General features: G+C 44.8%; 1 protein-coding gene across 8 annotated transcripts in view; it reads left to right on the forward strand.

Moving 5' to 3' along the window:
* Positions 1-26,520, forward strand: part of ZNF423 (zinc finger protein 423) — a 214,844-nt gene that overhangs the window by 185,686 nt on the left and 2,638 nt on the right. For 7 of the 8 annotated variants that reach the window (XM_067004639.1, XM_067004640.1, XM_067004641.1 and 4 more), the window contains 2 exons: positions 6,118-6,249; positions 7,769-7,884. The exons of the other annotated variant lie outside the window; for it this stretch is intronic. In XM_067004639.1, coding sequence (XP_066860740.1) covers positions 6,118-6,249; positions 7,769-7,884 — 248 coding nt within the window. The remainder of the gene's footprint in view (positions 1-6,117; positions 6,250-7,768; positions 7,885-26,520) is intronic. 8 annotated transcript variants of the gene reach the window in all.

The following is a 26,520-nucleotide window of genomic DNA, read 5'->3' on the forward strand; positions in this document are numbered from 1 at the left end:
GCCCCCTGAGATGATGAAGAGTTTAAAGCCCTTTGTGTGGTAGGGCTAATTTAGTCTGAAAAAAGAGTACCTGAAAAAGAGGCCACAGATAAGTATAGCATGTGCATCACCAGAAGCATTGCAGTTGGTTACCAGAAACCCATAGGTGCTGCTCCAGCACCAGTGGAACTTGCCAGGAGCTCATGTGTCCTAAATCTCCCCTGAATCCCCAAATCCTTTTCCCCTGGGAAAAAGCAGAGGAGCGGGGCAGCCCCTTTGCTTCGTCTGTCCACCGGCAGGGCTGACGATCTGCCGGAAAGCTGTGAAGAAGAGGATGGATTTTAGTGAGTCTCACCCAAAAGCAAATGCATGTTCGGAACGCTCTGCATTTTTGTTGGTTTGCCTTCCATAGCTTCCAGAAGAACCAAAGTCCCTGTGTTATCATTTTTCATTAAAATGATGTTTCTAACCACGGTGGACAGCTCTCATATCCCTTGAAAACTTATAATAGTAAAATTGTCATAAGGATGAGGCAGGAATGCAAGATTTTATTAAACAATCTTCAGCTCATAAAAGACATCAGTGTTGTGCCATTCTAGATCATATAAATATATTTCAAAGCAGAATCATATTTCAGCAGAGAGATAAAGCACAAAAGAATATGAGTAGCAGATACCAACATAAAATATTAAACCTTCCAAGAAGGGGTGCAGGTGGATGCTTATCCACGCGGGCAAGTCGGGGGGCTCGTGCGGGCTGCGAGCAAGGCAGGATGCCGGCAATATGTCAGCGGGGCCCAGAGCACAGCTGCGCGTGGCAGCTCGTGGCTGTGCTTCGGGCCGGTGGGGGCTTTGGCGTGGCGGCTCGCAGCGCGGAGCCAGGCGTTTCTGCGCAGCCGCGTGTGGTGCTGCAGGCAGGTGATGGGAGTCCTTCGTCGGGCAGTTGTCAAAGGCAGATATGAGCTCTACCTGGATAAATAAGTATAAATAGTTCTCTTTCTGATATGTGACCAGATTATTTTCCAGTTGATTTCCAGCCAAGGTCCCAAGTGGGCCACAGATCAAAAAAAGATAAGGGTCAGTTACAAGGTTGAGCTCATTCGGTGTTTCCATGGTAACTGACCTCCAGCATCCCTGGGAGGACGGCACCCAGCTCCCCAGGTGACATTTCTGCTGCCACGCCATCAATCCGCTGCCTTTCACCGCCGGGGCCGCCCGAGCGGCAGGGCACCGCGCCGCACCGCGGCTGTGCCGCCGGCCAGGGAAGGGCTCGGCTCCATCCTCCGGGATTAATTACAAAAACGTACAGGAGCGATGCGGTCCTAACGTTTTGTGCAGAGGGACAGGGCCTTAGACAACAACGGCAACAAAGGGATGCCGTCTGTACAGCATCGTCCTGTTCTGACGCGAACCTCTGCGAATCCACTGTCCCCCTGTGGCGGTCACACCTTGGTCTCAGCCCTGGGTTTTGCCTTCACCCTTGGGTCAGTTGTAATGAAACCAGCAGCGAGGCGCTGCCAGCCGGCTCTCCCACAGGCTTTGTTTCGGAGGGGGTGTCCATCACTGTCGTCCTCCTCAGCCCCAGCCGCTCGCTCCTCCGCAGCCACATGGAAGAAATGCTGGGGAAGCTCCTGCTTTTTCCCTGCTATAATTTTTCCCCTTTGCTTCCTTATTTACTGGGGAATGAATTGCCTAAACAGAACAGTTTCATGCAGTCTTCGTTTTATTTCCCTGCATTCGTTCCAATTTGTATTTATTTCTATTATAATTAGAGCACTCCTTACATGGCCCATTTATTTCTACCAGATTTATGAAGTAATGGACGAGAGAAGGTGCTCTGTGAATATGGTGTGTTAATGCTTTGTTACACTGAATTACAGGTTTTCAAAGTTCATTAAAAGTGTGGTTAACTCATGGATGTGTACATCTAAGTACGGGAAAGACATTCCCTTTTATTGCTTTAATTTGCTGCAGTGAGGTAGCAATGTGCTGTTTTGGGGAGCAGTGGTACAGGATGGACACGTTGTCGGGAATGAGCATCAGATTGCCCTACATGCTCTCTCAGATTGGGACTATTGTGGTTATAAGGGAAAATTTTGCTTTATTAAATCAAGTTGAAGTTTTAACTAACAATGAAGACAATTCCATTTTTATTGCTCCAGTTCAAGTTTGTCATTGGTTTGATAACATGTCGGTACATGACAGTGTTAATGCATAGTTTTATATTGCCATTAATATAGTTATAATTAGAAATGCAGCTGATACAGTACATGGGTTTAATACAGCATTATTAATTATACTGCATCCTCGCCAGGAGGCTGCCAGCGTCAGTTCTCTTAGAGGCACAGAGACTGATTGTAATATGTATTAAATGCACATTGCTGCAGCACAAATAGCTTTATGGAGAAGCATATTCCCACTAAAACAGGCAGGATAAGAGCGTAAGTGCTACTAAGCACCCTATCAACACATTTAAAACTATCCTGCAAATGCATTTGAACTTGCAAACAATGAACGACGTGCTTCACCACTGCAGTTCAGCCAGGGCTGCGCAACCCCCTAATCCTCGCTAACAGGCAGTAAATTATGTACCTCAACATTTATACAAATGCCTGCCTTTGACATCAGTGGGCACCACCCAGGTTTCACCTTCAGGATTCAGATAATCAGCTCTCGTTCCTACCGGCTTCCCTCAAGACCAGTATGGAAATAAGTATGTGTCTGCCAGGGATCAAATGCTTTTGGAGACAAAAGTAGGTACTGAAAACATTACAGGATACTATCATCTCCCCATGATACTTTTACACAAAGCGCTCTGTTCCTCTTTTGGCCTGACATAGTTTCAGCCTGACAGAATCCAGCAGGCCTGCTTGTTTTAAACAAGAGCACATCCTATTATTTTTTTGAGAAATGAAGTGTAAAATTAATGCTTATTATTTTCAGCTCGGGAAAAAAAAAAAAAGGCAAGAAACCCAAGATTCTTGTTTGCTGTGCATTGCTCGTTTAGTGTTAAAATCAATTGATCCCCACGCAGATACACTTATGGAGAAATGGGAGACGATCTAGCACAGCGAGCTGTGAAAATCTGCATTTTACTTTACAAATGAGAGGGGCTGCATAATTCACTTGAGTTATGTAGGTCTCTCATAGATGCCTGTCATATTAAAAAAAAAAAAAAAGGAATAAAAATGAGGGAAATGATTATATGTTTTGTGTTCCTGCCGCCCGGCGCCACGTGGTTGACTGGAGCGTTGGCTGTTGTGCTGCATTGTCAAAGAGCCGCCCCGCGCGTGCCTATATCATCTTATATAATTCAGGAAAGTTATTCTCCAAAGGTGACTGAGTACCCCTACACATGCACCGTGTTGCTGTGTAAAATAATATGCTGTAAAATGCCACGGAGAAGAGAGTGATTATAGCAGCAATTCTATCTATATCTTTGGGCATTTTCATATTTTGAATACACATGCATGAAAAGAGAAGCGTTTGTCATGCTAACCATGGTACTTTTTTCCCCCTTTTTTCTTCCTGGATGGTTTTATAGACACAAGAAATACATAATGGACTCCTGTGGGAGTGGAATAAAAACCCCCATCGGTGAGGAGAAGGCCTTATAATTCAGAAGTGGATTTGCAAATCAAAAGGTCTTGCCTCGAGTGGGATAAATTTCCAGATCTGCAGGAACCCATTATGTTTTATTATTTTTCATTCGAGTTTTAGTTTGTTTGTTATGGGTTTAACTATTTAAAATACTGCAGGGATCAGCCAAGAAAATACACAATCTCTGTTACCTAATTAAACATACCAAGACTGTAAAAATATACTTCAATGGAAATGCTGAATATTGTTCTACTTTTTTAATTTTACTGAAATTGTAGGTGTTTAGGCTGCAAGAGGAGCAGTCTTTTAATCAGCAGTATGTGTCTGTCCGTATTTATGAACACACGTGCTCACACAGGACCATGGGCTGTACATGAATCACTGTTTTCCAAATACCCAGTATGTGGAGAGTAGAAAATTAATGTCAAACATGATTTCTCTGATTTACTCGCAGAAGGAATTTGTTCCATTCCCCCAGTATCTGCTTTGTCCTCTCCAAGTTTATTGCAGTGCGCGGCTGCCGTAGCAGCTGTGTGCTGGGCATGCTCGGGATGCTCAGCGCAAGGCGCGGATCCCTCCCCCTGCTTTTCATCCCTCTGGAGCAGATGGGAAGGGCTGCACGAGGCCAAAACTTTTCAGGCAAGGGCCTGATCCAAGAAGGCAGCCTTACGCCATAGCCGGGGAGAGGGCCAGGTTGGAAACCCGTGCTTCAGAGAGGACAATATGCCTGTCCGTGGTGGGTGCCCACACGGAGGGTTACGAACCTCGCTGTGTCCTAGAGCTATCCCAGTGCCCAGCCACGGCTGCCCAGGGAGCTGGTGGAGCTGCTGCTGTGGTGCCGTCAGCACTTTCCTCTTTCGGTTTCTGACTCTTCCCTCTCTTTCCTTTTTCCCTTCCTCCCTCCCTCCCTCCCTCCCAGCCCACCCAGTTGTCTCTCCCTACCCTGCTCACTGCCTCCCCTGCACCACTCAGGTGTCTCAGCCATGGGGCAGTGTGGGCAGCTCACCACCTGCTCTGTGCAATTTTTTAAAATTATTATTAATATTAATATTAATATTATTAATTATAATCATAAATAATAATAATAATAACAATAATAATAATAATAATTCTCTTTTTCCCACTGCCCCATATAGAGCACCTGTATGGAGCACCCATCCAGGCATGCGTGCCCTGGGCATTGCTCCTCGCTGCAGATGTGCCAGCGTGCAGACGTGGGAGCCACCGAGCTGCTGGTCCAGAGCTGCTCTGTTTGCCTGTCCTGGTCCTGGACCACTAGTGCTCACCTTCCCACCTTGCAAAAGGGCTCTGGGACCCTGGGAGTACCAAAGGCATTATAAGAAACAATAGTTTCCCTCTGTCTGGCCACTTTAAAACTAATTTAAAATGTTTGTAAGTAAAGACTGTGCTTTTGGAGATTCACATTGTTTGCAAGATCCCAATGCGTTTGGCCAAAGAGCAGTTCGCTGTGTAATGCAGTCAGTTCCTAGGTATCTTGGAACTAAAAATTGAAGTTAGTGAGGTTTGAAAGTGTAAAAACAAAGCTGAGTGTAAATCAAAAGACAGTTTGTTTAGTTTTCAAGATATGTGTTCATGACAATTTCACGTGTGCTGCCATAATGAAGGGAAGATGTTTTGAGGAAGTATTTGTAAAAAACATCTGCAAAATCTTTAAAATGTAGATGTTTACTGTTATATATTAAATATGTATTATAAACCTGTTTTCTAAATTACTCCTCCTCCCTCATTTCAAGAAAACCAAAAGGTCTCTTTCATGTTTATTGTGGAAATTGACTTAATATGGCTTCAATACCTCAGAAAAAGGCCAAAAATATGGAAGTCAGTAAACAGAGAAACATGCCATCTTACAAAATAAGAATTGTTGTTATTTATGTTCAGCTAGAAAGTAAATGCTTAAGAATGAATAAAGCTTAAGATATATGATATGGAAATTAAAATGACATTTGAATCCCTTTAATGGTCTATCTGCACCTTGGAAGAAGTTGAGGGAGAGAAAATTAAGGCTGACATTGGTCTGGGCTCCTGCTCTTCTCCCACAGCTTCTTCCTCCTCTGTATATGTGCAGCGTAATCTGAGGTGAAGCAGCCTGCTTTCAGTGGTGTTGGCTGAATTCACACTGCTAAATTCACTTTAAATGCTGTCTGAGTATTCAGTAATACATACCCAGAGCAACGATGTCCTTCCCCTGCGGCAGGACACGAGGTGGAGCGGCACGGTACCGTCACGAGCCCGGCCAGGTGTGCAGGCTGCAGGCGGTTTGGTCCCAGCCCCGCTTTCATCCCAGCTGAAAATGAATGCCCCTAAATGACCAAGTGACTTGGGGCCCCTAAATGTGACTTGGGGCTGTTCACCTGAGCGCTCTGCGCGAGTGGCTCAGCTGGCTCTCGTAGCGGGGCCATGGCGATGGCTGCGGGTCCTTGACGTTGCGCGCGCTGGCACCGGCGTTTCTCGCTGACTGCTGCATCCCAGACGCTAATGTGCTGTGTCACTAACAAGTTGTATCATTTGAACCTTGCAGAGGAAGGCATCAATCATGAGTGCAAGCTGTGTAACCAGATGTTTGACTCTCCGGCAAAGCTCCTGTGTCACCTGATTGAGCACAGCTTTGAGGGGATGGGAGGCACATTCAAATGCCCTGTTTGTTTCACAGGTAAGACAGGGAGACTGAGACAAGCCTCAGTGTGCATGGCTTGATCCAGAAATGACACTCAAGGGATTTGTAAAATACTGTATGCCTTTTCTCAGGAAAAGAAATACCGTGCTTGGAAATGTTCAAAATAGCTCCTGTCTAAAACAGCAGCACTGGGTGTTTGACACCGTGCAGCACTGCCCAAACGCAGCAGGCTCTGCACTGCTGCTTGCAACGAGCAGCCTTTCAACCTGTACCTTGTGCTCTGAAGGGGAGATGGGTCTCCAAGTGCACAACTTGCAAGGTATGGACCTGTTCTTGTGAGCACCTGAGCGAGGGCTCTGTGTGAGGCCACTGGTGAGCCTCACTTGAGTAATGGTTCATAAGATCAAACCACACAACAGTTAGTTCTGACAACTCATCTCTCAAAGATTTCTTTAAGGACAGCTTGCTCGTCTCGGAGCATTCCCAACTCCTTTTCTAACAGTTCCTGTCTGAGTGCCTGCTCTGTGTCCTTCCCCATGGTTCATTTTCAGCTGTCTCACCAGTGCAAGTGATGTTGGGTGAGCTTGCTTAATGGATCTGCAGGATACATTTTAAGGGTGCCTTTTACAAACTTTTCAATAAGTTTCCAAGTAGTTAACATCTAACTGCTTAGAGATGACTCACACACGTGTGGCTGCGGACCAGGTGTCAGTAAGGGGATGCAGGTCCTGCAGTTCCTTAGGATTTGGCCCACAGTTTGAGAACCTGCTTTTTGTGAGCTTGGAGTTAATTTTTCCTTTCCAGAGACATGCCTTAATGTAACTCTTTGACTACATGTCTTTAATTCTGCTGAAGAAGCTTTTTTCATATACCAGTGAACAGTCATATAAGATGAGACAAAAATTATTAAACAAGATGTTTTTAACCAGCTAAAGCTGGAGTTCAGTGTCCTGCACTTCACTTGTTGAAGTCAGGATAATTATCAATTCAAAATCATAATGTAGATGTTGTTATATTTGTAATATTTGTAAATGATATATATATATTTTTTTATTATACAGAAAGGACAGCCCATTTAGAAGGTCTAAAAATGGTGACAATCTGCCCTTTCAGGTTCACGTGTCTGGTGTCTGCCAGAAATGCTGTTCTGGGCACGCATCCTCCAGACCAGCCACCAAGGCCTCTCCTGGCCCAGTTGTCCTGCATTAAAAATGCATCCAATGCACCTGCCGTGGGCCCAGGGCTCCCTGCAGGAGTGGTGACGCCCTCTCCTCAGTCTGATGATTGAGTTCTTCCAGTCACCTGTGGACAGTGTTAGCTTTATGTGAAATATCAAAAATCCATACAGGATTTAGAGTCTGTTAGAAGTAAGCTGACTGTCAGCCTGGAGACTCTAAATTGACTACTTGTAAGGAAATTCTGCTGAACCAAGTGTATTGGCACTTCTCTGGCTGATATCCTTGGATTTTCTAGAGTCTTTGAAATCATAAAGTGTAGTTCAAGATGGGATGTGTTATATGAAGCAATCCTAACTAATTGTTCTATGTTATTTCAGTTTTTGTACAGGCAAATAAACTGCAGCAGCACATCTTTGCAGTCCATGGACAGGAAGATAAAATTTATGACTGTTCCCAGTGCCCACAGAAGTTCTTCTTTCAAACAGAGCTTCAGGTATGTTTGCAACAGGAGTAAAAGCAAAGGTAAAGCCTTTGATTTGTCTGTGTGCAACCATCACCCTTGTGCAGCGTTTAGAAAAAGTGCATAGCCCCAGTATGGTCTCTGCTCCTGCTCTTAAACAGTCTCTCAGCCGCCTTCTGCCGCCCTGGGTGCTATCAGGAGAGAAGGGTCTCAGAGCATGGCTGGAATAAATAAATAAGACAAGACAGATATCATGATTCTTTGAGTATTGCTCTTGACAGTATAGTTGCTACATCCTGACATGTCTACGTCAAACACCTTGTAAATAATTTCTTTTTCTCTATTAATAATTTAGGGACTGATTAACATACAAAGACTAAGCAAATGGTAGGCTGCCCCCTCCCCTTCCTTGCTGCTAAGTCGTATGTAAAGGAATTTTCCCCACCTAGGTACCAGAGCAAAGCATTGGTGCAGCTGAACACAATGCTTCGTTAGAGGCTCCACCAAGGCAATAGCACTTTAATAAGCAGCAGGTTGTGCAAACCAAGCATCACATCCTGCTTTCCCAGGGGGCTACAGTCCCTTCAGTTTTAGCCCCTGCAAAGCTGGTGGTTGTCCTGCATTCCTGGCTGCAGCAAGCCTTTTGCAGGGACCAGACCCTGATTGGGATGTGCTGCTGGAGCTGCCATCGGGGTCCTGGCCCCAGGGATCACCTTGGAGCCACGCTGGGGAGGCTGGGTTTTAAATCACACTGATACCTTTGATGCTAAACCCTTAGATGCTGGAACCTCTGTGGGGCATTAACTTTGTGCTGCTCCAGCAGTAGAGCCAGGTCCTGTGGGCATGCTCCCTCCCAGGGAAGTGGGCTGCTGAGCTGCAGCTTTCACAGGGCTCGCAGGGAGGTTGCTGCCCTGGCCTTCCTCGTCAGGCATGTTTGCCTGTGCAGCACTGCCACAAAAATACTGCTGCTGTCTGCTGGCAAATGCAGGATTTTTATAGGATGGTACCGTATGCCTCATTTAAATCTATTAGCTTTATAAACTGTGATTTACTTAAACTTTGGAGGGTTTTTATTTATCTTGCTGAATTCCCAAGCTGCTGCCTCTTGTGTCGTGCTGTCACGCTGTGGAAGGATGGTTGATCTTTTCACTTTGTTGATTTTATTTTTTTGTCTCCCAGGGGAATCTCTTCTTTCCCTTGTTCTAGCAACCTGATTTGCATAAGTGTACAAAAGTTTTAACTATACCTTGTTAATATTTTAATAAAGTCAGCAGATTTAGGTTTGTGTGTTGTCACTACGAATGTTTTATGAAGGCAGCAGTGGCTTGCAAAGCCAGCTCTGAGTTTTTCTCCCGTTTTTCCTTTAAAGTGGTGTTTGGTCAAGATGCCAGCACAATTAAAATGGGTGTACTGGCTTCCTAGGCCACTGCATTAACCTTTACAATCAGATGGTCAAATAAAGAGAACCTTGTTAAATTATAGTCTTAACAGTGGCCCTTTTTTTTTTTTTTTTTTGCAATTAACAGTTTTAATTACATAGTGCTTCAATTCTGAAGTGCTGTGCATTGCAAAATTGCTGCAAATAGCAGCCTTAATCAGATAAATTGTAATTGTAATTTTCCAGTTTTTAGGCAGGATTGGTGTGCGTTTAAAATTTCTCTGCTTATAATAATTACACAAGTTGCTCTGAATGGTGTTGGCTGAATGAAAATTCAATACTTAGCTGCACAGTTTCAGTCCTTATTTCAGGGCTGACTCAAAAAGGTGTTTACTTGATGCCAGGGATTTTATTAATTCAAATACCTGAGCCAAGGAGGACACAAAATTTGTGTATAAATAAGTTAGAAATGCTCAAGACTCTTGATCCAGTCTGACTTGCATGATTATCTCACCAGTTACTGATTTGCAAGCTATCTGTTCCAAATTCCTCAACTGTTCATGATATTTTTGTTAAGTAAGGAAGTCGCAGTATTATTTTAGTGAGCCAGTTGTTCAGTTGCTAGTTAGAGTTAAATGTGCGTAAACCTTAATAGTGTAATTGTTCTTAGGTGAGAAAATCACCGTCCATCAAATGGTTCTGCTTGATGGATTTGACTTTTCAGTTCTGATCTTGTTTTCCCACTGGTGTAAAATAACAGCTATTCCTTTTTAGTCAAAATACGAACCTATGCCTTATTTACTTCTGTATTTTTAAATGAAACCATTGAAGATACTTCTGGGGAAAAAAAGGGCGTTCAAATATTTCATGAAGAAATTGAGAGGCATGCTTACAAAAAAAAAAAGGAAAAAGAGGGTGGGGAAAATGACGTGCAGCACAGGAAAAGGCAACTTCTAGAGATGTCTTGGGCTAGGAATTAGCCCTGCTGACTTGTAAACATTTCTTTGAACAGTTATCTTGAACATAATGCATGTTAAGAAGGGCATATCTGTGATGTGATGGAAAAAGGTCACCACTCTGAGCATACATCTTAGTGCTTGGGGCAAATTCTGCTTCAGCAGCATAATACTCTTAAAACTCTGAAACCCTCTCTTCATTTGTGAACTAGCAGTTGTGTTTTAGTAAGTGTTTATGCTTTGTTTGTGCTGTCTGATGGAGCCATAAAACCAAGGCTTAAGGAAGCTGGGAGGAATAGGGCTGGTTTAATAAGCTGTGGAAATTCTGGTGTGAATCTAGAGTGATGAGTCAGTGAGGTTATGCTGATACTGCCAGAGGAAAAAAAAACAGAACAGTTATTTAACTGGTTATGTTATCTCATTGGAAATAAGGAAACAAAACACCGTACGGTTAAGTATGAAACACAGTGGAAACGGTATGTGTGATAACCCAGCATGCCCTTAGGGCAGGGGAGGAGAGGCAAGCAGCTCCTAGTTTTTCACATCCTGTTTGCAGAGACTGACATCCATGAATATGATGAAAATACTCTGGGAAAAAAAAAAAAAAGTAAATTTATACCTAATTCATAATACATCAAGGCTGTGGCATTTCATTCCTCCTGCTGAAGTGTGCTTACTGAAACAAGCGGAGAGGTGGGCTTTGGGGGGTCCCTCGCAGGTAGGGCAGAAGGATCCCTTTGAAACCGAGCTCGCTCTGTAGGACTGGTCAAGAGGTGACTGCCTGCCACCAGGCAGCTGAAACCACCATGGCACACGGGGGGGTGAACTAGCTTTTTGACAACTGAGATTTTGGGTTTTACTATGTAAAGTGTAGTAGGGAGTCCTGCCCACTCCAGAGATGGGTCAGAAATCATGGTACGTAATGCGTGTTGAGAATTATGTTTGTGGCATTGTTCACAGCTGGGCAATGTATCTGCTTGATCACTTGCATTGAGAATTATGTTGAGCAAATTGTGACTGAACAGTGAGATATATATATTTTTTTTTTAGAAGAAACTTTAGGAGGATTTTTCATGGGTACTCTTTTGCCACTGCTTTTTCCAGGGAGCCATCACATAACCAATGAAGTATTTGCATTTAAAGGATTAATTCCTGCTGTTTGCTTGTGTACCGTTAATCATACGGTTTCCTTCTAAATGATTACAATTGATGATAACTAAGGCAAGGGATACAATAAACAATGCGCAAATAATCCAGGTACCGAGGGAGCAGGGTACCTGCCAGGTCTTTCCTAGCACAGGTGTTCAGGTGTTTTATTGCCTGCGATGAATAAAGCACTTTCTGTTCAGATTTGGAGATATGTCAAGCTACTGAATTAAGGGAGCTTCACTGGAGGAATTTGCTGTCATTTCAAGTGCCCAGGTTCTTTAAATGTACGTGTATCAAAAGGAGAGTGGCTACTATGGCTCATTGGTTAACACTGTGGTCTGTCTCCTTCCTCATTTTGTTTTATGTGAAAAGCTGGCAATTTTCATATATCTATAAACAGGCAAGAGCTGCTGCACAGAAATTGCACTCATTATATTAATAATGATTTACCATGAACGTCCTCCAGGGGCTTGATTTGGTCCACATCAAAGTCCTTGGGATTCTTTCCGCTGATTACAGCAGATCAAGCCCTAAGCAGGTTTTCTTTTTAAAGTCTGCTTTTAATGTCAGCTTGATGTTAGATGAGTCTGCTCTGGAGCGCTGTATCCTGCCCAGGAAAGCAGGGCACCGTAGTGAGGCACCACAGGGCGCATTGCATCCCAATGGGGACATCGAGGTGCTGCCTGTAGCCCTGGTGGCTTCCCTGGCAGGACCGCTGGTGGGGCCAGAAGGAGCAACAACTCCAGCCTCCCACACTGACGGTTCTTGGGCCATGCTGCACTGTCCTCTGGAGCAAGTGGGGAGCAGGAGAGCCCCTGGGCTTGTACATGGCCCATCTGCACCCAGGCAAGTCCACAGGGCTCAGTTTACCAACAGTGGTTGGAGCACAGAGGAGAGACTACTGAGATCCTGGGTCTGGACCCAGCTATTCGAACTCACTTGGTGGTTAATGTTTCTAGCTCCTACTTGAAAAACGGGCTTTACCTACTTGCTGGAGGTATGAGGAAAGCTTACTTAAATAGTAAAATTTTTCTTGCAAACAGCCCTATGAGCTTGCAAGACCCTAAAATATCTCAGTGCTTCCAGGCTTAAGTGTCCATGAAGTCAGTGAGAAAAATGCAAATCTGTGGTATTTTGATGATGTTGCAGAAAATATTTTTCCCTGGGGATATGGGAGGATGGCAGGACAAACAGAACCTAACATGCATCTGTCTCTGAAAGTCACTTACCTAACCCTGCGTGACTGACTGTGCATGACTTAGATGTTAAGCACAGAAGCCTCTTGCTGGAAACAAACCACAAGCTCTAGGTTTCATATGAAGTATCAAAAAAAATTATGTGCAGAATTAATTTTCTGTAAGTAAAAATCTGTTTTTTCTTTTAAACAGAATTTACATCTCTGCATTTTAAATACACACACACACACACACACATATATATAGTGTTTTTCCTCCTTTTAAAATCCTGAAAATGGTCTAGTCAGTTATTTGAGCAGATTTGGCTAGTGTTTCTCAAAAAATGTTGCTATGGTGCTTAGAGTATTGTTAAATTTTAATTATTAGTAGTTACAAAGCTAATAAATTACGAGAATACCACAATCTATTCCAGCCATATTGCTGGGTTTCATTCAGACGCAGTCAGATAATTATAACTAACAATAATTAAAAATTAAAAGTGCTGTAGGCACATACCCATCATGTTGAGTCTGTCTGCCTGAGCGTTCTTTATGGACTGTGAAACCAGAAGTTTTACCTCTGCTCTTGTGTCACAGCGATGAAGAATTTTGCTTCTCAGGTCTCTGGCTCTCAGTATGTGTGTTTAAAACCAGCAGAGGAGGTCTATATGGCTGCGTACAGATTTGGGGTTAGGAGCAGGCTATCTGATGACCAAAGCTGGAAGTGCCCTTGCAGACTACGTGGGAATGCTTCTGGGGCTGTGCAGGAGCTGTGGCTGAGGTTTTTTCCTGGGCCTGACTGCCAGCAAGCTGAATGCTGTATGTGAAAGCAGGGGGGGCACTCTTACACACCGCTGTGCACTTGGCAGCACCTCCTTTCCTAGCACAAAGGGAGGCGGTGGCTCCTGCCCCTGTGGGTGGGGGTGCCCTGGCACAGCCAGGCTGCTTGGCCTCTCCTGCTTTGGGTGAGGATGGTGCAGAAATCCCAAATTGCCCTGCATTTGCCATGGTGATGAGGTGCAGCATTTTTTTTTTTCATTTGAAATGAAAATTCTGATCAATATATAGCTGCATTTTTGTCATCTCTGAGGTGTCTTAGTGAGGCACAGAGAGATCTCTCCAGTCTACAAAGACCCACCGGAGATGACACTTGGAAATACGAGTAGCCTGTCCCATAACAACAAAAAAAAATCCTCCTTCATTTCTTTCCCCATTAACGCTGTTCTGTGGCCAGCCCTGGCTAACAAAGTGTGTGCAACTTGGCATTAACAACTGCAGAAAACCCAGCAGTGATGCAGAGTGGGGGGGTGGAAAAAAAGGGAGCCAGGTGAAAGGCATCGTTTGAGTCATTAATGCACTTAAGCGCACCCAAGTGTCAACATGTGTGACCAAGTGTAAGGAGGTATGTCGTTCCAATGTGGCAGCGCTGGCACACAGAAGGGGCTTCCTACAGCAGAGATGGCACTTGGATTCGCTGCTCAGGCTGCCCAGCTAAACCCGTCGGTGCCTGTCATCTATGCCCTAGGGCAAGGGTCCAACCAACTTTTGCGTAGGCACCATGCCATCCCAACAGATGGGCGGGAGTGTAAGCCGCCAAGAGACAATGTATATGCATCAATTGTGTTTATTGAAAGCACAATTCCTGGCTGGAAATGTCCAAATGTCTATTTATTCTGAGCTAAGATGCCTTTAGTTAGTGGATACGGAAATGCAGCCTAGTTTTGAACTGATCACTTTATGTACACTACAGAACACAATGCAGACGTGTGTGTAGGATGCGCTGATTCTGGAGAGCCCGTGTAAGGGTCATTCCTGGCAGACGCCGTCCCTCCCAAGACTGAGCCAAGTGCTAAGGTACTGCTCGCCCCAAGTACTGGAGACCAAATTCTGTGGGTACTGCACATAGCCGTGCAAGTCACCGGCGTGGTGTGTAATGATGTGCGAGGACCCAGCCTTTTGCGCTGGCAGGTTTCCCTTCGAGCACAGCTACCCAACCTCCCTGTCGCACCTAGAGGTGGAAACCACTTCTACTTGTGGGTGTGAAGAGTGTGCGACACGTTAATCCTGACCGAAGTTAGCTGCAGTTTACACATCCTGGCTGAAGGTTTGGTTTTTCCGTGTGGCAGAGAGAGAGAAAAAAACACAATATGTCAAATACAAAAGGGGAAACCTTTATAACATGATTAACTGCCAAAACAAGGAGATCTATGGAGGAATCCAGAGAGGAGTTTGTAGGTGCATGTTAAAGGATGGCTCTTTCCTGCACTTGTTGGCTTTACTCAGTTAAGACTTGTCTTTACAGCACAGCTTTCAAAAACACTGACTGCTCTCAATATACAATTTGGTATTAATAAAGATCCTTGAATTCTCTGTATAAACAGATAAAGCAGCAATGTTTTATCTCCAGAAACACTAACGCAGTCCCATCCTATTGGAAACAGGATGCATGGGCTATGTTAGACATCCATCCTTAGCTGAAAGGAGGAAGCACAGGAGAAGAAATGAGAAATAGATTTTCTTTCGGAAAGACCAGATTGCACTCTCTGGTCTGGCAATAACAATTACTAATGACATTTAGAGAGAAATTAAGGATGAGAAATGCAAGTTGGCATTTCAGCAGTGCCAGTCAGTAACATTGCATCAGAGCTCACAGGAGAGATGAGAAAAAGTTTAGGGATGGAAAATTAATTTTGTTATGTCAACAATTAGCAAATACCTTTTCTTCACTCTTTACCACACTATCACAAATAACCACTGTGATTGTATTTAGCAGCTTCTCAGGTGAATGAAATAGCACTTTGGAAGCCTTATTTCTGGAGTCAAACGCACAAGATGTGTTTTGCTCCATTTTGCTGAACAATGAATGATAGAAAACTGTTCAGACTGACCAGGGAGGGAGAAAAGGAGCTCTTGGATGTGTGGTTGCAAGAATATTTTGTGTGGTTTCTCTCTCTAGATCTGCTTTTTTTGTTTATTTTTCTCTTTTTTGTTGTTGCTTTGTGTTGTTGTTTGTGTGTGGTGTGGTTTTTTTTTATTTTTTTTTTTTTTACAACTGTCAATGAATTAACCATACCAGCACTCTTTCTAAGGTTGTTTTTACCAATTTGGAAAGGCTGAAGTCGAACAATATACCCAAATCGATGCAGGAAAATATTGGAGGAGCCACACTGAGAGCTCAGGAAACCTCAGACCTTCTATTCAGCAGTCCTTCATGTGTTCATGAGGGGAAATTCTTATCCCCATAGGAAGGTGGCAGAAAGCCTTGTTTCCTTCTGCTCTGCCTGGAGCCAAGAGCAAAGGGGCTGCAAGCTGCGGGGCTGCGAGCGTGCCCATCAGCACAGCTGGCTGCGCGGCCACGGCGTCCTTGGGGACAGCAGAGCCAGGTACCGTTGCTCAGCCCTCCCACCATCAGGCTCAGTAGCACATGCCTTTCCAGGCTGGGCACGGTCCTTATAATAGAAATAGTATTTCTGTAGTATATAGGCAAAGAAAAGAATCCCCTGCACACGCACACAAAAGTCTTGTCACAATGTGTCTTTGTATTCACTGATGGGGAGAGATCTCTAACGCAGGCACTTTGATTTTCTTCTGCTGTAGTAGCTGCTGGGGAGCGTAGTTTGGGTTCTGAGCAGGGATTAGCTCTGCTTCCTCCTGTGAGTGTCGCTATCGTCCAAAGGAACTGACTTCAGTTTTCAAAGGAACAGGGATGCTGCATTGGAAAGGGCAGAGCATAAGCGTTATTTAAGGAAAATCGTGGAGCTTGATCAGCCTCTGTTTTAAGCAGCTCATCCAAGGGGGTGTACAGCATGCTTTTAAAAGTTCGGTTTCTTCATTTGCTTGCTGATCGAGCAAAATGGGGATGCTTGTCCAGACATAACAGTATATGCCTGAGTGTTTTCACAAGAAATGTCTAGATCATTAAATATAATAGGTCTCAGCTGCAGTTTTGATCACTGAAGCATGCACACAATTCATCACAGCAAATTAGGTATGTCTTTGTAACTTATCTTTCTGCAATTTGCTGGCACTTTCAGAGAGCTGAAACTTATATTGTATGTGTTGCAGAAGCCATTTCAGTTAAAATATTCTGTGTTTATTGTCGGAGAACAAGAATTCTCTAATAACAAAAACATGGAGCAGTCTATGATTCTGCTCCTGCATCTTGCAGAACCAGCAGTAGTACCAGCAGAGATCCCTAGCCACATTCATTATTTATATATTTTAGTGAATTTCTTGTCTGCAGTAAAAGAGATGTAAGCTTCAACATCGGGCTGTTTGTGCCAAATTCTATCCTGCAGCCCATTCAAGAAACCCGAGGCAGCCGTGGTTCTCAATCATTACACACACCATTTATCTGATTGGAGTTTTGTCCTCTCTGGCTTGCTGAAATGTTGCTTGTTCTTTAAAAGCTTAGTTTGACCTTTGGAAAGAAAAGGTATTTACTATTTTATTTATTTATTTATTGTGGAGAGAGCCAAAACCAAAGCCTACTTAAATGGAAATTGGCATTCAAAAGCAGCACAGTTACTGAAAAGCATTTACTTTATTACTAGAAGAGGACAGACGCTAGTGGACTTGAAAATTACCTTTCAGTGGATTCATCAGTTTCAGTCACTAGTTAGTCTGTGAACAGATGGATATATTTGTAACAGTTAACACAAATTTATAGCCTGGATTTTTGCATTTGCCTCAAGAACACTGCTATCTTACCTGCTGACTTGGTTTGGACAGGGATTTTATTTATTTTACTTTATTTTCCTCAAAGAGAAGATGGTTGTTTTTCTAATTGCAGAGATTTCTTGCATCATAGGAAGGCGGTCAGTTTTCAGAGATGTGAATGATATATAGCTACAGTGTAAGGAAATGTTGTAAAAGAATCCCCCAGTACGGCTGCCGCAGAAAAAATAAACATCTCAGCCCAAACCTGGATAAGCCCCAATGGACTGCGAAAATCATTTTCAATAACCAGATATTTTTAACTCTGTGTATGAAGACAGTAATCAGTTGCCTGTATTTGCATCTAGGCTCTGCCACAGTCTAATTGTCTCCTTTTTTCCCCAGAAATTTAAGGCTACTGGTTAACAGAGCAACGCATTAAACACTCTGTCTCCAAAATAGGAAGAAATACTGCCCTAGCCTCTACCATGTGGCATCTTTAGGTTTCAGGGATTTCGTTTAAATCTGAAATTTATGTCCAGGAGAAATAAATTTTTAGATTGTAAAAGCAGCTGGGGAGGGAGTAAACATAGTCTCTTTTGTCCTCTATATCATTTCCCCAGGAAGATAATAAATGTATGGCAAGCGTCTTGTGTTTCCTCAGCCGTACAGACGTTGTGTGTGTATTGTATTTTAGATGTGAAGCCTAAATTTCAGACAGGAAATCCTGGATTGATGCCGTACCGCTGTTTCCTACCCCTGCGGTGCCAGTGGAGCCTCTGCCGCTACCACCATTAGAAGGAATCTGAAAAATAGCTTCATGAAGAAATGTAAGAGGCCGTGGGTGTACCTCTGACCAGCTGAGTAAGGGATCGGGGGTTTAACCTGTGGGTTTGTCTCCTGGGTCAGTGAGAGGTGGCAGGAGCAGTGTTGTCCCCATCGCTGCTGGATGGAGCTGAGGACAGGGTCCTGCCTCGCGGCCAGCTTTCCTGGTGCTGCCATAAGGAGCACGGGAGCGCCGCCGGCTCGTTCCTCGCTGGCCTGCCTGCTCCCCGTGCCCCGCGAGGTCGGACACGGGCCACGTGTGGTGAGTGGCCAGGAAACAATGGGGCTGGGCGAGAACAAAGAAGGAATGGGCAGGCTGGGAGCTGGGAGCTTGCCTGCCTGCAGCTGGGCCTGCGTGCAGGACTGTGGCTGCCGGCACCTCTGTGCCTCTGTCGGGAAGGCTGTGGGTGCTCAGCCCGGCCTGCTTTCAGGGAGCTCGGCTCTGTGCTCGGCAGCATGCTCTTCCTGAAGTTGCTTTCAGAGCAGTATAGTCAGTCGTACGCTAATGCCTGTGTAAGGAATGCTCTGTTCTAACATCATATTTTGAGAGTAGTTTTGTATCACACCTTGACCTGAGGAGAAAGGAAGGAATATCATTTAGAAAGCAGTTTGTTCCCAGATTGAGCCTGTTCTGTGGTTTCTACCTATGTTAAACACAAATGGCACGGCAGTGGCTTGTGCACAGGGTGAGCACACGTGTGTAGCAACCTGACTCGCACAGTAAATGCTAAGAGACTGAACGCTAATGCTTTGTCCTTTCTTCACGTTTCATATTGATGGAATAACTTGCAATATACTAAACTGCCTGTACACAATGAGGTGATGGGGCTTTGTTGGAAAAATCTAGCTGATACGGATAAGACTGCACCTGCCGGTGGGTTCAGCGTGGAGATACCTCATGGCTTTGTGCAAGGTCAGCCTGGGTTCAGCAAGACTTCGTCACCCTGGCTCTGCATGAGCCCAGATTTGGCAGCAGCAGTCCTGAGCTTATCCACTTGGCTGTGCTTGAGCTAATTCTCTGCAGAGCGTCTTCTGTGTCCTCTGTGCCATGTCCTGGGCAGGTGGCACAGGCACCCTGAGGTCACCTCCACAGAGCCCAGTCGCTCCGGCTTTGCATGGCGCAGGAGCAGCCCACACGCTGCCCACGCAGAGCCAGCGAGCTTGTGCCCGACTGCTGAGCCCCCTCGTTCGTTCCTGGTGCGGTTAAACCTGAACACGTGCTGTGGGCACTGAGCTTGGACTGCACACAGCATATCTGTCCTCGGTGCATTACACCACTGTGTCTCCAAAAGGGGTAGAGAGGGGAAAATTCTTCCTTTGGGGCTCACACATGCTCTTAATCTTAGCAGAAAATTGTGATCATTTGAAATGTAGCATCTTGCTGCTTGAAAGTCAACTTCTCCAATCACCAGCCACCTGTAATGCAATAGCACTGCCTGGAAAATCCCATGTTTTGTTCACAGCTACAGTTGTCTCACACACATACCACAGTGACATTGCCTCTGTTTCCTCTCACGATGTCTATGAGGAGATGGCTCGCATTGGTGATATTTTGGCCCCACTTTTCCTTCTGGGAACCCGTCGTCCTTGGCTCTTTCACACTAACTACCTCTGGGGTTAGTTCCTGCGGGCAGCGGGCTGGTCACAGTCTGGCCTGCAGACTTCTGCTCTGCCAGTGGCATGCACGCTAATGGGGAGGCAGGTAAAGTGCTTCTGTAAACTGTGGCCTTGCTGCTTTATAGCCGAGATTGCACTGGAGGATTTTATACCCCTTTGGAAATAAGAAATGGGCAGTAACAGCCTTTATGTCCAAGGCAACAGGTCACTGACCGCTTGTATTACCGGTGGAGCAGGATGCGGGTGTCCCGTGACGGGGATATTTATCTGCCTTTAAGAAACACATATCCATAACACAAGGCAAGACAGTTTGTCACATCAGTATTCCATCAGAGGGAATTTTACTTCAGTTGCTTTTTAAAAGAAATCCCAGAGGAGAGCTGTGATACCCTGTAAGCCAGGTGCCGATAGGTGCAGCTCATTTGGGTGAACCCCCTCTGTCTGCACTGGCTTGTTTGGTCCTAGAACTTTGTCCAGCTGCAGCCCCATTTGTTCTCAATGGAGGACATTGCCTGAGGGAGGACTGCGAGATGTGCTCTTCTTCATCTTTGCATTAAAATTTACAATCAAGGCTGAGACTGTTTTATACCCAGTCCTTTACCCCAGGAACACCTAACTGTTCCAGGAAAAAAAGCTACAAAAAATGAAATGCTGTTCAGTGACCCTTGGCATGCTGAGGAACAGCAGGGCAAGTTAAGGAGCTGGTTTTAGGTTCAACTTTGAATCTCCTGGCTTTTGTTGGTTTATATTCCCATGGAAACAGCCCTTCAATGAAGCTTTTGTCTATGCATTTTGACTGGTGAGTGCTAAAGGTACTATGTAAAGCATTTTCCTTTAGCTTTAACTAGTTTTTGAGAAAAAGGGTGTGAGAGGATGCTCTCCTGGTCCTACAACAGAGAACAAATCAGGAAATTTAGTGCTTACAGAAGAGTTATGAAGGGTCCCATAATGGTGATGCCAGCCCTGAAAGAAAGGAACAATTAACTGGCTTCTGCAGCCTGATTTACCCTAGACCAAGGAGGGATTAACAAGATATGCTCCAGATACGCGATTTGTTTGGAGCCTATTTGAGAGGAATAACTAGGAAGGACTCCTGGAAAATGGTTTTGCCTTGCAAATGGTTTTGAAATGCATCGCTTCCCTGTTTGGGACCCAGAAGTGGATAAAACCAGGGCAGCACCGGACGTGCCGTGGAGCTGGTGGTGTAGCACTGAAGAGGGCTGTACACGTGTGCAGTAGGGGTTTCCTCTGCCTGGCCCGGCTCGAATGTCAGAATGGACTGGAAGCAAGGTGTTGGTGTTCGTCAGGAAGCTTTGGAGGTTACTTCGGGCCCAGGCAGAGGGTTTGGGGACTGCTGCCCACTGTGTGGGCAACCGTGGCCCAGAGAGATGGGGACTGCTGCTGCCGAGGCTGAAGCACCCCGGGTAGTCGCAGGGCCGCATGCGGACGTCCTGTTCGCAGCCCCGCTCGGGGCCTGCAGGAGCGCCGGGGTTCGCCCAGGCAGAGCCCAGGGGGCTGGGGGAGGAGTGTAGGAGCTCCAAAAATACTGTTTTGTGTGCTTCTGATAATGGTAATTAAATTTGTCCCCCTCCCTTCACGTTAAGAAGTGCAAGGTTCTTCCCTCTGCTTATTTTGATCTTGTGCGTGGCACACTGTAGGCTACGAGCCACACGGATGCGGATACATTTGCATTTCTGAGTAAAATTCTCAGGAGCACGTGGTCCCCCAGGACAGGTATTATTAGCTCCCTTGTTTCACTGGGTGCCTCAGTGAATCAGAGTGTGTTTACGGTGAGTTTCTCTAACAGAAGACTCTGGTTATTTCTTAATAATATATTCTCCTGTGGTTTTTATTTCCAAAGCGTCGTGGTAAGGAAATTTTCCCAAAGGCTTCGGTTTTCTTTTGTGCTTCAGCATTTTATCCTGTGTTTTTGGAAGGAGCATATAGTCTTTTCAGTAAGATATTTAATCGAATATGAGAGGCTATGCCAGGCTTAAACTAGCATTTGGAGTTCTCTTGTAATGGGATCGCCTTGTTTTGTTCTGAGTTTTTAGAGAATACAAGAGATGGCAGGCCTAGAAGACTGATGGTACAGTGTTATTAGTCTCACATGGAAAGGGGAAAACACCTTAGGTGAGTTGTCAAAGTCTGATTAGGACTAAGCAACCTGAATTAGAAGAGAAATTAAATTCATAAATCATCTAAAAAATCCTTAGCTGGCGCAAGAAAGGGCTGGCACTGGGAAAAATAGCTATAAGGAAGGTATTTCTATTAAAAGGTAATTTTTCACACCCAGAATGATACAAATGCCTATCAAAATTCAAGAATATGTTAAAATTAACAAAAGTGGTGTTAAGTATAGAGATAAAATCGAGGAAGTGTATTGCTCAGGCTGTCCAATACAGCAGCAGAGCCCGCAGACCCCGTGTAGGCAGAACAAAGGCAGGCGGTGGGGGGGTGCCTGTGCGTGTTTGTCTGGTTTTTAAGGAACAATGCCTGGGCACTTGCATTTCAATATAGAAAAATGCAAGCAATAGAAAAAGATTTATAAAAAAGCCAACAGCGTTCAGTTGGTCACGTGCGGATCAGCTTTTTTCCCCTGTAAATGTTTTACGAGTTCAGAACCTATTGACTTCAGACAAAGTGCCCGCTCGGGGTGGCTGGTGCCACGCGTGGAGCCGGGCAGGTTTGTGGGGGGGCTTTGCCTGTGGCGTGGGCTGCCCAGCCCACCCTGTGGGCAGGAGCAGGGGCAATAGCAGGGCCACAGGCCGGCTTCCCACTGGCACGAGTGAGTGTTTCTGTGTTCTGGTGAGAGATGTGTTTGGCCCCAAGTAACCAAGTCTGTGCATCGGAGTAACTGCGGTGCGAATACTCCCATCTGAAGCAGCCAGCTTAGCTTTCACCTGACACCAAACCTCCAGATGTATCTTCTTAGACACTTGAAGTGATTTTTTCTTCTTTTTTTTTTTGGTTCAATGCATTGTAAAGGACAGCTTCCTAACTGCATTTGTTGAAGTGCCATCTCAAAGTGTGCTAGCACTGGGGCTGACTGACGTATGGCAAGTTATCAGATGCTCAGAGATGTGAAGGAGGCAGTAACACAGGCAGACTTCTCCTTTCACAAAGGATGTGCCACCTTTCGTTTGCCTCTACCTCGATTTCAAGGGATTCTTCAGATAAAGAAGGGACATGTGAACCTGTCTTGCCTGACAATTTTTTTTTTATTGAGTACCATGATAACTTGGAGTTCACTTGTTACGAGCATTTTATGTGGTGGGTGAAGTATCAGGGGAAAGGGAAGAAGCGATGCTGTATTTCCTGGAAAAGTGGGTTCTAAACATATAAATGTCACAGGGTAGGAGTTACCTGAAACAACTGGAAGGGGAATTAACACCTGGTTTTATGGGAAACATTGGTTACCACTATCAGTTTTAATGAAGTGTATTAACTAAATTGTGTTCTGAGTATTCATTCAGCCCTGTTTATGGCACACTCTTGAGTACATTTACTGTTTGTCAGAAGTGCAAACTAGTGAACATATGAGGCTTTAAGACAGGCCATCTGTTAGTCTTAGACCCTTGGATAATTGTCAAACAGTTCTAAAAATAAGCACATACAAACTGCAAGGGGGTGCAAAGGTGATTTTTCTTTAGTCTGATAGCAAAGGGAAAGTAACAAACAAAAATTGAAAATAAAAATAAGTAGGCTTATCCTGTAAAACAAGCTTGCTCTCCTTTTCTCCCCTTCTTTCTCTTTTCTCCCTCTCCTCCTGAGTGTGCTTTTTTTTTTTCCACTTAGTTTTTTTTTTTTTTCTCTTGCTCTTCTGGGTCATGGCATCCCCTGAATGCCTCTCCAGTTTAGGATTAGAGCAGCACCAATTTAAGGCTCACAGCTTTCCGTAGAGAGCATAATCTCCAGTGGCTAAAGCAGGGGTCGTCTTGTGTCCTCTGCCTGAAGTAATCTCTTTATAAAGTCAAGTCGTAAAGATGTTGATCTTTATGGATTGCTGTTAGAGGGAGATACTACCTGCGCACGTGTGTGCGCTTATGTACATACAGTGAGGAATAATGCCTGAGAAATTTTTGGGCCATTTTGAATTCAAATGATACAAAGCATTTGAAAAAAAGAATGCTGCAGATGGTACTTCATAAATATTTAGACACTGCAACTTCTGTTTGTAGCAGTTTGGAGTTTTTGCTTGGTCTTTTTTATACATATATGTTTGAATGTGAGACTTGAACCTTGGTCTCAAGCCAGCAGCTGAATGTGAGGTTTAGGTTTTGACTAGAAATTGCACGTGTTGATGTTACATAGAGGGATTGTTCCCCCCCAGCCTTGCTCCATAAGGGACAGAGGAGGGGGCACAGCACAGAGTCGCTGGCAGCCAGGAGCCCCCAGTGCCTGGTGCGGCCTCCAGGGAGGGAACCTGCCTGGGACATGGGGAGCAGCAGGGAGAGGGGCTGCTGGGGCTCTCGCCTGGATCTGGAGGACCCTGCACTCTGGGGAAATCCAGCGATTAGCAGGAATTACCTTCAGTGTTGTGTGACCACACAGCTGTGTTCATGCAGCACTGCTGCAGCCAGTGCTTCCAGTCCGGGTGGCTTTGTGATGCCACAGCAACTGGCACCGATCACCAGTTGGGTCTCACGTTGGCTGTTTGTCACGTGAACCTGTTATCTCCGTAATTCCTATCAAAATGATTTGAGGAACCGTTTCTGTTCATTTTAATGGAATTTGGAATGAGAGAGAGGCTTTATAACCTTTAATTGAGTCCCAACCTCTGTGTAAAACCGTGGAAGGCTGAAGAATTTTGTTGGAGGGTGGTGGGCATCGCCAGCCTTGTGCCATTTCTTACCCCTGCATAACATAGCACAGTCTTGTAGGTGTGTGTGCTCACACACGTAGACAGTACACCTCCAAAATGGCTGGTACGAAACACCTAAATACGTAACAGATGCACAATGGCACTATAGACTGGATGTATTATGGCCTCAAACCATTATCACACCCCTCGCAGTTGCATTTTATTTTTTTCACCTGCTCCTGTGTAGTACACCTGTGACTTGTTGGCAGGGAATTTTGTTGCAGCGTGGGAGACTCCCAGCTTGACTGCCTGGCTTGGAGCTTTGCTCCGTCGTGTGCTGCTTTTCTGTGTTTTTTCTCTCGATCTTTATATAGCTCGTAAGACTTTGTTTAACTGCTGTAAGGAATCATCTTTCAAGCCTGATGCTTTTCTTGACATAGTGATCTGAAAATGGAGAATGTCATGCTAGTGTTTTCATAATAATGCATGTAGAAAGAGAGAAATATTCATTGTTGATGTCCTGCACAAATGGCTTGATCCCCATCCAAAGGGCAGGCAGGGGGTGTCCCCAGGGAAGACGTGGAGGGTGATCAGTATGTACAAGGACAGTAATCAACCATTCCTTGAAATCTTTTTATTTCCTGCAAAACCTGTCACCCAGTTCCTTGGTCACAGATACTTCCGCAAATAGTTCATTTGGGGATTGTGCAGCAAGTAGAAAATTCCACTTAAACACCGAGACAGCCCTGGGGCTCAGGGTGGATGCGTTTTCCCAATGATGTGGCGAACAGAATTGCTATCCATTTTGCATCATTGTTAAGAAAAGGGGGGGAAAAAATCCCAACCTAGCCATATAAATAAGCTGTGACTTACTTGATCTTGACAGGTGACTCAGTGCTGCTGTAGAGTTTTCCAGCTGCAATAATGTCTCAGAATGATGTATTCTGTGGGGTATCAGCTGTGAGCCATGCATAAACCTGGGGACCTAACAGGAGCTGGAAAGAGCCATTTTTAATGCTCAGCTTCCAAATTACGTCCTGCCTCCTGCCAGCCCCCAAGTGCGTACACGTGTGGATGTGCTTATGTGCAGGTAGGCACGTGCAAATACATGCGAAAGCATGCCTGGAGAGCCCTCCTTTTTGTGCCTGCTGTATTTTCCTTTGGAAATCACCATTAAGATTATTATTTTCTTTAAATATAAACTCTAGAGCTGAAAAATTACATCAGAGCTGCTTCCCGCTAGCCTGCCCTCCTATTGAAAAGGGGTATGAAGTTTGCTGATCAGCCAACAGAAGGCTTCTTGGGTGGAGGCATTCCCGTAGCATTACACACTTCAAAACTCTCCATCCCTCCTGGTCTTCATGGCTTTTGCCCACACAGGAACTTGGTGTCTGCTGCTCAGCAGCCCGTGGGTGGGCAGGATGTGTGCTTCGTGTGGGGATGCCTTGCGCAGGATTTGCCTCTCTCTCTGACAGGCAGAGGAGGGATTCGGTGCATACAGGCTCTTGTGTCTGTAGGCACCACAGATACACGTGAGATCCTTTGTAAGATGTGGCTCTGTTTATTAACTGCCTTGTCCTTTGATTAGTTGCCGTATTGATTGCCAGGAGTGCTTGCAAAGGGAATAAATGGTATGTTCCCAAGATATTAAGAGGAAATAAAGATCTACATATGAAGTGTGCGTGTATACATTTACACTTGGACCTATAGCATGTTTAGTTCCTCAGCTCCTGTCTGATTCAGCTCTGAATGGCTGCAGGATTTGTTTTTCTTCATGTAAACTGTGTTCAAAAAAACAGTACATTCTTTGTATTAGGAGTGTTCAGAACATATTATTAACCTACGTTTGAGGAGGGAGGGCTCACAATGAAAGCTTCATTATCAGATTTAGAGCCACATACCATTCCTTTATTGACCTGCCTGGTGTAATCAATGCAGCAGCCACACAAGTTTGAAATCATGTTCCCTGACTGTAGACTGTGCGTCACGCATCTAGTGCTGATTGTGCATTATCTTTTAAATGACACTGCCTCAATAAGTATGGATTTGTCTACCGTGAATAGCCCCTCTTTCGACTGGAAGATGGTAAACTTTTTGCTCCTTTCGTTGA

The sequence above is a fragment of the Anser cygnoides genome, chromosome 12 (genome assembly GCF_040182565.1).
Source record: "Anser cygnoides isolate HZ-2024a breed goose chromosome 12, Taihu_goose_T2T_genome, whole genome shotgun sequence".
Lineage (NCBI taxonomy): Eukaryota > Metazoa > Chordata > Aves > Anseriformes > Anatidae > Anser > Anser cygnoides.